At 41.2% G+C, this 11214-nt stretch overlaps 1 protein-coding gene across 2 annotated transcripts; it reads left to right on the top strand.

The window, feature by feature from the left end:
• The first annotated feature begins 835 nt into the window (after nucleotides 1-835).
• arsh (arylsulfatase H) lies at nucleotides 836-9698 on the top strand. Of its 2 annotated transcripts, XM_079276795.1 has the most exons (11): nucleotides 836-904; nucleotides 2235-2387; nucleotides 3429-3550; nucleotides 3665-3787; nucleotides 4104-4306; nucleotides 5906-6126; nucleotides 6315-6451; nucleotides 6747-6884; nucleotides 7022-7181; nucleotides 7635-7756; nucleotides 8990-9698. In XM_079276795.1, exons 1-11 carry the CDS (start codon nucleotides 900-902, stop codon nucleotides 9394-9396), a joined length of 1791 nt encoding a protein of 596 aa, XP_079132921.1. In that variant the 5' UTR covers nucleotides 836-899; the 3' UTR covers nucleotides 9397-9698. The 2 variants fall into 2 exon arrangements, with proteins under 2 accessions (XP_079132921.1, XP_079132922.1); XM_079276796.1 differs by lacking the exon at nucleotides 836-904 and having other exon boundaries at nucleotides 2302-2371.
• The last annotated feature ends 1516 nt before the right edge of the window (nucleotides 9699-11214 follow it).

Genomic DNA, 11214 nt, shown 5'->3' with positions numbered 1-11214 from the left:
GTCCCAGATAGTTCACACAAGGACACGAGCCTCTGTTAACATTCACTAATTATTCAATACATAATAATTAGTCATTTAGATTTTTCTCAACAGCATCCCACGACATGTTCGATGTATCAGGTATTCATAGAATGTAACTCATATACACAGGTTAGAGTTTGGTAAATGGTTGATGGTGACAGATCCTCACCCGAGGCCTTCAGGAGTACTATGTGGGAACCTGAGTATGTTTTTCTTGCCAAACGTTTATCACACACACACCGACTGTAAACCATCTAATTAAACCCAGCCGACCTATTATTGATTCAGTAATGGAGTTGATTTGATTCCAATTAAATCAGACTGAATTATCTTTTATGGTTAAAACAATAAAAGTTGGTGTTAGTGTCTGCGGCAGTGGCGGCTGGTCAATAGAGGGCCATGGGGCATGGCCCCACCATGAGCCCCACAAAAAAAAGAAGAAAAAAAATGTGTTATTTACTGATTGTTTTTGTGTTGGAATACATGTTAAATATTTAACTGCCAAGTAATAATGCGTGTTTGATACTTACATTTTTTTTGCATTAAATCATACTGGGATGTTTGCTGAAATTGATAGGATGGCCCAACCTAGAACATTTCCCACCAGCCGCCACTGGTCTGCGGGATAAACATTTTTAACTACAGGATTGAGCAGTTCCTCATAATATTGTATGATAAATCGAATCTACAAAATAACTGCTAACTACACCCATCAGACATTTAATGGAGTGCAAGATAACTTTTCTCGTGCGCATTTACTCCACACATTAACGCGAATGTGGCTGCGCGCTTAGGGGGCAGTCGTTACTGTAGAGTCCGAGCAGAGGGGGAGATGTGTCACATTCTTTTGGTTTTATGAGTCAGTCCACTGTTCAGGTATGAGGTGAGTTCATGCATAGCGCGTTTATCTTTGCCCATTTAAAACAACAGCACATGCGATGTCTGAATGAGCTTCACATTAGGAACGGACATGTAACGATGCGACCATCGAACGTCGGAATGTTTTGCTTTCAAGCCATTGCAGACTGATCGCACGCGGCACCTTTACCACAGTTTTGAACTTTCAAATGTTTATTGTTGTCTAAGTTTCAGTGCAACGTATCGCGTGCACTGCGCCTGTAAGAGCCACTGTAAGAGGCAAGAAGTCATGTTGTGACGTTCATGGAAGACGCCTTGACCACAGCATTGGGTTTAGCTGGACGCCATATGTATTGAGACTGTTAAGTATCGTGCCATAGTGATTAGACAACCGGGTTAAGTGAAAGGGAACCGGTTCGACTTGACGTTGCCCGTTATATGTCAGAGGGTTTCATTGTGGGAGGCGAACATTCGCAGGGGCGCTCCAAACTTGTTATGGGGAGGCTCTATGGAAGTGTGGGGAAATTTTTTTTAATCTAAAGCAAATACTTGAAAAAATAGTACATAAAACATCATGGCTTTACTGGTGTTACTTGTAGGAGCAGTGTAAAGCAAACTGTTAATTACAAATACTGTATTATTGAGTATTTTCTCAATTCATCTTTTGTCTGTTAAAATGTCAAATTATAGTAAAACACTAAGATGCCAGAATACAAGTGAAATGTTTTGTCTAACCAACAGTCCAAAAAACAAATATATCCTACGTGATACAGAGGGAATTAGCAAATCCTCACATTTTAGAAGCTAAAATCCAGAGAATGTTGGATGTTAGAATGAATGATTTAAAGGTCCGGTGTGTTGGAATTATGGGAAATGGAATATAATATTCATAATGTTTTCATTTGGGTCTAATCAGCTTCAACTGGGAATCGTTGTGTTTACGTCAGCCTAGAATGAGCCCTTCATATGTTGCTACAGAAGCCCAGAATAGACAAACCAAACACTTGTTTGTTCCAATACCCATACTTCCAATCTATTTAATATGCCAGAAAAAGTGTTTGTGTCCCAATACATAGTATGTGAAATGCAGTATGCCAAAAAAAAAGTCCTTTTGCAGTATGCAAGCCAGCATGCTTTTCTGGTTGCTCTGACCCTCAATCCTCTGCACAGCAACTACATGAGCAAGCGGGTTAAAGTACAAGGTGTAATCTTAAGAGGAGGTAGTATGTCCCAACTGAACGCATACTTTGGATTCTCAAAATTGTTGGTTCTGAAGATCAGTCTGTCAACTAATAGTTTCAGCGGAATGTCGTCAAATAAAACTGCCAAAATCATTTTTAATCCTTCACCCTAAGGCTCCCTCTGTTGGCACATCTTCTCTTCCTGCTCCTGGCAGCAGGGAGAGATGTCACAGGAGAGACGGTAGACAGGAAGCCCAACTTTGTTCTGATGATGGTGGATGACCTGGGCATTGGTGATGTAGGATGCTACGGTAATGACACCGTCAGGTCAGTTCTAACAAATGTGTAATGCTTCTGTTTCTGTGTGTCTCGTCCCCTTTTTGCTCACCCATTGTCTGCTCTGTTCTTTCTATTTTCTGACTTCACCTATTTATTATTATCGCTGTCAGGTGTGAGGCTGGGGATGGTCAGTCGTGTTTGTGCGTCTGTGACAGATGGAGTGAGCGTGCGCCTCTGTGTCAGAATATTTTGGGAGCTCATGCTCAAAGACCTCTCGTGGTTGCGGTGACTCACACTTTCCCAAAACACCGTTTATTGCCTGTTTTATACTGCTATTGATTGCCTGCTTGCTCCCTATTCAATACTCTAAACACTCTCGGTCGCTAGTGAGAACACAGCTGAGACTACTCTGTGGCCTGAGATGCACTGGTTGGTGCGTGGTGGCGGACAGTTTGCACACTGTTATTGTTTTTGAAGTTGTCTGGCTAACAGCTAACGGAACTACCAGTGCACACACTGCTGTACCTCGCCGGCACTCGGCCGCTGCTAAGCAGGAGGACAGCTTTGTGAGTCGACCTTTGTGTTTTGGCACGATAGTGAAGTGAATTACACGACTTCCAGCCTATTGCTTGTATAACCTCGTACAAACACAGGTGCAATTGATCAAATTAATTATGGTCTCATTCTATTTAGTGTGTCACAGTCATTCCAGCGAGCTAGCACGCACAATACCAGGGCCCTGGTCCACCTACATAGATCAGGGCCTTAGTTAACGTTATTATTTACACCTGTGTTTACCCTGCAATGACTCGTGAAATGGCTGCTGTGAAAAGGACCTATACAGCTGCGGTCGTTGTTGACACACCTGGCGGAGATCTGCACTCTACAGAGGACACCTTTCTAGTTTAACATTGTCTTTTATCATCGTCACAGCCTGCTTATTACATCATGTCTGTGGTATTTCATCATATCTGTGTCTAGTCTCACTCTGATGCGCTGCCTGGAATTAAGTGTGTATTTATCTCCTTATCTATATGTCTCTGTTCTATCTGTTAACAATACATATTCACACCTGCTCTGTCCCTGAAGGACTCCTAACATAGACAGACTTGCTGCTGAAGGGGTAATGTTGACTCAGCACATTGCAGCTGCTCCCGTCTGCACCCCGAGCCGGGCCGCTTTCATGACGGGGCGCTATGCACTCCGCTCAGGTAACAAAGCTGGTGCAGAAAGGAGCATCTTGGTCATATTTGTACAGCAATGTTTGACCGTATGCTCCGTAGTGTTTGCTTTATTGTCTCCTCATATGTGTGTCTGTTGACTAGGACTGGGAAGCACAGGCCGCGTGCAGGTGCTGCTGTTCCTTGGTGGTTCAGGGGGGCTGCCACCCGGCGAGACCACCTTTGCTAAGAGGCTGCAGCAAGAAGGATACACCACCAGCCTAGTGGGTAAGATATCATTTATTCTTTGGTCCTCTCATTGTGAAATGTCTCCTTCCCCTCCTCCAGACAACAGAGTTATGGACTCTTCAGCAGGTCAGATGTTCGAACTTCATAGGTGCTTGAAGCTACATACAAAGAAAGCTGCCCAACAGTATCAGCATTATACATTCACATGGATTCCCAGGTGAATGTGTAATGCTGAAATGAAACAATTTAGCAAAATGAGAGGCTGCCATGTATTCACATTCCTGTCTCTCCTCTTTGTTTTTGAGTGTCCACTACCTCATCTATCGCTCTCTTTCCTCTGTTTGTGGCTCTGCAGGTAAGTGGCATTTGGGTTTGAACTGTGAACAGAGAGGGGACCATTGCCACCATCCGAACCAGCATGGCTTCAGCTACTTCTACGGCCTGCCGTTCACTCTGTTCAATGACTGTATACCCGGAGAAGGGAGTAATGTCATGGCAGACCTCCAGCACGCACTCAGAAATCTTACCATGTTGCTTGGAGTTGGACTTTTCTCGCTGGTAAGGGTGATCTTCTTTTTTTTCAGTTCAGTTAAGCTGTCTCCTCCTAGAAATGATCAGAGTAAGGTACATCTAAAAAAAGACCCATAGAGGCACATAATATCAGAAAAAGATGGAAACCAAAATGAAAAACAGAGTGATACATTTGGGTTGCCAGACAAAGAGGAAGAAATTGGAAAACAAAGAGTTGCTGTGCCATTCAGCCCAAAGGAAAATAACTAATGTGTCATCAAGAAGACATGAGCCACACGGTTGGAAAAAAAAGACTGGGAACAAAAGATGCAGGAACCTGTTTCATTGGAAAGCAGAGTATCGAGGAAAGTGAAACTCGATGAGCATTTGGGGAAAGTATGTCCCTGTAGGATGAATGGCAACCAGCTGAGCCACAGGTAAATACGTTCGATAAGAGGAAAACTGAACCAGAACAAAATACATCAGTAAAGAACTATTTAGAGCAGGGGTCTTCAATGTTTTTCAGGCCAAGGACCCCCAAACTGATAGAGAGATGGAGCAGGGACCCCCAACTATATATATTGTATGAAATTGTGTTTTATATTAAACTGGGCCTAGTGCCATGTATAAACATACCTCTTTATTGTGCATTCAATACGAAGCTATTCAAATAATACACAGGTTCATATATTCATGTTTTTATTTTAAACATGTGCAAGGTACAGTGAGTAGGGTGGCCGTGCCACTGCCATTTATACACACACCTTGTCAGCTGATACCAATGGCAATATCAACATTGTCTGTTAATTGCATGATAATCATGCACACAAGCTATTCACACTGATGTTTTTATTTTAAACACAAATGTGGAAACTAAAATGAGTGATGGCCTATTAGTGCCACTGCCATGCATAAAGATACCTGTTATCTTGCATGCAATACTGAACTATTAAGATAATGGACAGATTCATGTTTTTTTTGTTTTTTTGTTAATTGTCTAATCAAACAAAATATTTTGCGGACCCCCTGCAGTACCTCCGCGGACCCCCTGTTGAAGACCTCTGATTTAGAGTGACCAGCAGGAAGAAAGAAGTCTATAAAACTATTTTCAGACCTACATTTAAATACTCGACAGCATGTATGAACAAAGTACACATTGCACTGTTTGTTTCACTCCTGAAAATGAGTAACTTCTCAGTTAATGGTTTGTGATGTCATCTAGTGGCAAAGTCATGGAATTGCAGTCCCAGACAGTAATACAAGGTGTCATGGTACCACAATGTCCAGTGCAATGTAGGGCTGCAGTCCTGCTGTAGCAACATGATAATGTTAAATATTTATTGAGACATAACCAGAGAGATATTCACCAACAGTTGTCATTTTTTATGTTTTGGTTTGATTGAATAATATATTATAACCTTAACATATGTAATTATATTTCATCTAAAAGTGGATCTATTATACATTTCTTATGCATATTTCTACATAGATTATGGTTGTTTTTTAATCTTATCGAGGTTTTTAAATACATTCTTCACTAAAATGTCTGAATTTCATACAGTATCTGCACAGTATGGCAGTGCTTTCATTTGGTGTGTGTGCTTTCTTTCTAAACGTACTGGGTGTGTGTGTGTTATGTGTTTTCAGGTGTGTGTCCGTGTGTGTGGCCTCCTTGAAGTCAGCCTGTGGCTATTGGCAGTGCTTGTTCTTCTCAGTATCCTAGCAGCCGCTGTGTGGTACATACCCTTTAAACACCTGCAGACATGGAACTGCATCATCATGAGAAACCAGGAAGTGATCGAACAGCCAATGACAGTGGAGACACTGCCCCAGAGGTTGCTGAGAGAAGCGCAACGCTTTATAAAGAGGTACATCTGTTCGTCTCAATCAGAAAAATAGCATCACAAGCATGAACCCAGTTGTTTGTTTTTGGACATCACTGGAGGTGTTTGGCACCAAGGAATAAGCTGCTGTATATCAGCGATTGGCTGCATAGGACCCACAGCACTGTTTGTGGGATTTCCTGACATAAAAACTTCTATCGTCTTCTCTTCAGGAATGTTGATCAGCCATTCCTCCTCTTCTTCTCATTGGCCCACATCCACACCCCACTCTTCAAAACACCCGCCTTTGCTGGCAAAAGTCGCCATGGTCGCTACGGCGATAACCTAGAAGAGGTGGACTGGATGATCGGCGAGTATATATTGGCATGCATTGCTAAACATTACATACTGGCCTCTGGTTTGAGTGGTAAACTGGCCTGATTGGCTGTTAACTACCCAGCATTTCATGAAGGTGCAAACATCCAATCATCAGTGGGTTCTATACGTACAATACTGTTCTGTTTAGTGTGTGCCAAAGTGATACTAACACGAATAAGACAGAATTGTCCTTTAACCAGAAGGAAAGTCAGAGCAGTCGCTATCTGTTTGTGGAGTTTGAACTCTCTTTCCAACCATCTCTAATGCTATATTAACATGTATTCTAGGGCAAATTACAGAGACAGTGGACTCCCTCGGCCTTGCCAACAATACTCTGATGTACTTTACATCAGACCATGGTGGACATCTAGAGGATGCTGATTCCATCATCGGCCAGAAAGGAGGCTGGAACGGCATTTATAAAGGTAGACATCGCCGTACGCTGGTCTGACAGTCAGGATGAAACACAGTTATACAAAGCGCATATCTTTCTCACTGCATTTACTGCAAACATTTAGCTATTTGTTGTTGTGTGTAATGTCTCTTAACTGCTCCCCTATAGGTGGGAAAGCTATGGGAGGCTGGGAGGGGGGGATCAGAGTGCCTGGTATTTTCCGCTGGCCTGGCAGACTGGCAGCTGGAAGAGTAGTGGACGAACCCACTAGCCTCATGGACCTGTATCCAACTCTGAAATATTTGGCCAAAGACACACAACCAGACAGGTAAAGATTATGAGCGCTGTCTTTGTATCGTGGGCACTCTCATTCAAAGAGTCGTATTTGTTTTATTCGTGGAAAGGTTGGAAAGAGTCTGTATTTGTTGAATACAGCAGTACACCAAACCATTGTTTACAGTTCCAAAAAGAGGAGAGAAAGGAGCATACAATTACTCTACACTTGAGCATAGTAACTGAGGGTGTTTTGCAGCCGGATGATTACAGTGTGAATCCGAAAGCACCTCATTATCTGTAAACAAATACGAGTGGACACTGATTTTGCTAATTTTGCAAGCATTGTAGGGGACAAACCTGCGATCTCTAGAAAGTTTATTAAAGAACTAAAGGTTAAAAGTCTAGAATCTCTCTCTGCATGTACTGTTGTGGTAATGCACTCTCCCTTGATTTTAAAGCACATTTGTGTTTCTCACTTTCTCTTAATTGTACCTCTCTCCCCCAGACAATCAGATGGCTTTAACCTAATGCCACTGTTGGAGGGAAAGGTAGAGCGATCAGAGCATGAATTCATGTTCCACTACTGTGGAATCTACCTGAATGCAGTACGCTGGCACCCACCTGGAAGTAAGTTCACACATTCAGACACAGAGACGCAGTCAATCATTTAGCAGAGAAATGTTTTTACTGTTATGACGTCTGCTGTTTCATTCTGCAGAATAAGCCACCTATGTTAATGTGAAACTAAAATCAAACGGCATTCACAAACACAGTCCCACAGAATCGAGCTCAAATATACCAAATATATAAGCAAAACATATTACAATATGTTTATGAGCGAATGAGTGCAGCATAACAGTGCATTTAAAAGGGGACATATTATGAAAACCCCACAAACTGAAATAATACAACATTTGTGTGAGCTGTCTAGTTTAGAAAACGTGATTTAACAAGCCATTCAGATTTGCCTCCCCTTCATAAGTCACATGCAGGCTCATTAGAATGTACCGCCCCCGTGTGAGTATCTCCACCCACGGCTCTAAAACTACCTTTGCAAAGGTGCACCTTGTTTTTCTTGCAAGCCAATCAGAGCTGACTGGGCTTTTTCCGGAGGCTTAAAGAGACAGGCGCTAGAGCGTTTCAGACAGAGGGTGAATACAGGCATATTCAGACAGACGGTAAGAGAAAAATCATTTTCAACATGAAAGCAACATGTTCTAGTGGGAATACCAAATACATTTACGAACCTGTAACTTAGCATAATATGTTCTGTATGCGTGGTGTCTTTTTACTACTTTTGTGAAACCTTTAGGGTGAAATTGAATGCTTAAACAGGTGAATGTAACTGAGAAATCAGATTAGAAATGGATATGTTTTCGATTTTAGCGATTTTCAAATTCAGCTCCAGTTGTTATTGAATCTGATTGATATTATTTGACAAAAAGAGATACCAAAACATGTTAAACTGCCTTTATTTCCACAAGATTTAGGTCAACATAAACACACAGTATATGTGTCAAGTTAGTGACGAGGTGTTTTGTGATTCTTTACAGCTAAAAGGTGTCTAAGTTTAAAAAATAATTATATATAGACATATATATACTGTGTGTTATCTCTGTTCTGTATCTTGCCTTCTTATAGCTTGTTGCAGTAAAAGTTCTTCACAAATGTTTCCTTGAAAATCAGAGCCAGTCACAAATCAGAACAATTTCTCTCGGCCCAGTCATAACGAAAGTGGTAAATTAAAAGTAAAATCTAGAACAACTTTAAAAGTTTTTTGTTTCGCTGTAACCCGTGGCAGTATATGCTGTTAACATGTGAATGCTCTCATCTGGTGTGTGTGTGTGTGTTTCCATCCAGGTGACTCTGTCTTCAAGGTGCACTTTTTCACTCCTAACTTTTCTCCCCCGGGAGCCGGTGGCTGCTACGACACTAAGCTCTGTCTGTGTGATGGAGAACATGTCACGCACCACAACCCACCGCTGCTGTACGACCTTTTCCACGATCCCTCAGAGTCCCGCCCACTGACCCCTGATACTGACCCGCGACATGCTGAAATCCTTGAGCAGACCACCAAAGCTGTGCAGAGACACAGAGATACCCTCACAAACAAGAAGGGGTCTGATGAGACTCATTCGCACCCCGACGCAGATGCCGGAAGTGTTCCGAGCCAGATGACATTGGACAGGATTCTGTGGAGACCCTGGCTTCAGCCCTGCTGTGGGACTTTTCCCTTCTGCGGCTGCAAAGAGGACACGACGCATTGAAGTGGCAATCCTTAAGATGTCAGTCCTGGTTGATTTTAGACATTTCTATTTGAGTGAAAATGATTGAATTGTGCTTAGAGATTTGAAGTCTGGAGCCTTTTCGTTGATGAAGTTTGTTTTATAGTTGAGTACATATTTACATTTTTTAATGAATAAAAACTGTAATCCTGAATTGTTTGTAAAATGCAAATATATAAATATTACAAGACTTGAATCTTTGGCCTGTAGGCTCAATCACCATTTTGTTGGATGGATGGTGATTTAGGAAAGATTTATTTCAATAAAAATCTTTAAGATTGCCATTTTAGAGACTAAAACCCAGAGTTTGTGTGTCACATTTACCTAGCCGATTGTCACAACTGTGGAAACCAATGTGACATCAGAACCTAGTGCACAGCCACAGCAGCGCACAGCCGCACGCTTCCTCATCAAACGGATAGAATTGTAGGAAGGAACCGAGCATGGCGTGGTCCTACTTTTCACCTTTTTAAAAGTTACGTCTTCAACGATTTTAACAAAGCTGAGCTTATTTTAGGCGCCTTGAGTAATTTCAAATTTGGCACAAATGTCCACTTGGACTCGAGGATAAACTGATTAATAATAATAATAATCATGCATTTTATTTATAACGCACTTTTCATTAAAAAAATGTTTATCTTGCTTTCACCTTTGTACATTTTCTATTTACAAGATTTAAAATAAGTCTTTCTCTCCATTTATACAACATCAATAGTACAGTGTCATCACATCGTCCGGCGGCTTCACCTCGAAAGCGACTCGATTAGATTCATCGTTGATAATCTGTTAATGTTTGTAATTTTGTGAACCGTTACGCCCCTATTAATGAGCGTCCAATCAGAGCACAGGACGTGAGACGATGCGCAGTGACACGTGCACGCCTGCGGAGGGCAGTATATCACCCAGTGCCAAACACACCCACAAGTGCTTTCAGATGGAAGGGCCCATTGAATGGTTTGAACCACAATAACAATCCAATATAAAATAGTCATTGCCTTTTAGCTTCAGACCCAAACCTGCAGCGTCTACAACGTTTGTACATTTCCCACATAGTGATTGCTTCATTAATTGTCCCGCCTTCATCTCCTCCCTTGTCCTTAACTAGACAGGCAGGTGTGTTAAAAATGAACACATGATGTGATATTTTGAAACCCATCTGTTTTGAGAGTGCAGAAATACAGTACTACAGTAAAACTACTTTGTTACTTTCCATTACTGACTACATTTCAGGGAGTAATATCGTGCTTTCTACTTCACTACATTTGTCTGACATCTTTAGCTGATTATAGAATATGATCAACAACGAACGCAACGGCAGCACCTGCCTTTGACTCAATACGTCTGTGTTGTTGACATATGTCTTGAGATGTCAGTAAAATGAAACCAGAATTTTTAACCCGGATTCAGATTTGTGTTCTGCCAACCAGCACATATTTATCAAGATAATGCCTGGTTGCAAAACAATTCATCAGGGAATGTGCTAAAGTTCACGTCACGGAGAATATGTGCAATGTACAGAGATGATATGAATCTGTGAATGTAGGTTTTATATGTTGAAACTTTGAGACATTGATCATGATTTTGATTCAATGTTATTGTTCTTCTAGAAAGTTATTTTTGGTTATTTTGTAGAAATGAATTTCGTGTCATGAGTTTTTTTAGTACTTATTATTGTACTTTATAGAAATTAATCATCAGAACTTTATTCTGAGTTGAATAATTACAGCTCTTACAGAAAAATGATAAGTGAGATAAGCTAATTGAATTACATTTTTTTTTTTTTTTTCGATGTTATTGAAT

This window comes from Melanostigma gelatinosum (assembly GCF_949748355.1).
Source record: "Melanostigma gelatinosum genome assembly, chromosome: 10".
Lineage (NCBI taxonomy): Eukaryota > Metazoa > Chordata > Actinopteri > Perciformes > Zoarcidae > Melanostigma > Melanostigma gelatinosum.
Note: the sequence above shows the minus strand (reverse complement) of the source record. Positions and strands in the feature narration are given on the sequence as shown.

What these genes read in the sequence shown, in the direction of transcription:
- arsh (XM_079276795.1), top strand. An exon ending in GCGCAACGCTTTATAAAGAG is followed by an intron (nt 6,127 to 6,314) that starts GTACATCTGTTC and finishes TCTTCTCTTCAG; the next exon opens with GAATGTTGATCAGCCATTCC. An exon ending in AGAGGTGGACTGGATGATCG is followed by an intron (nt 6,452 to 6,746) that starts GCGAGTATATAT and finishes CATGTATTCTAG; the next exon opens with GGCAAATTACAGAGACAGTG.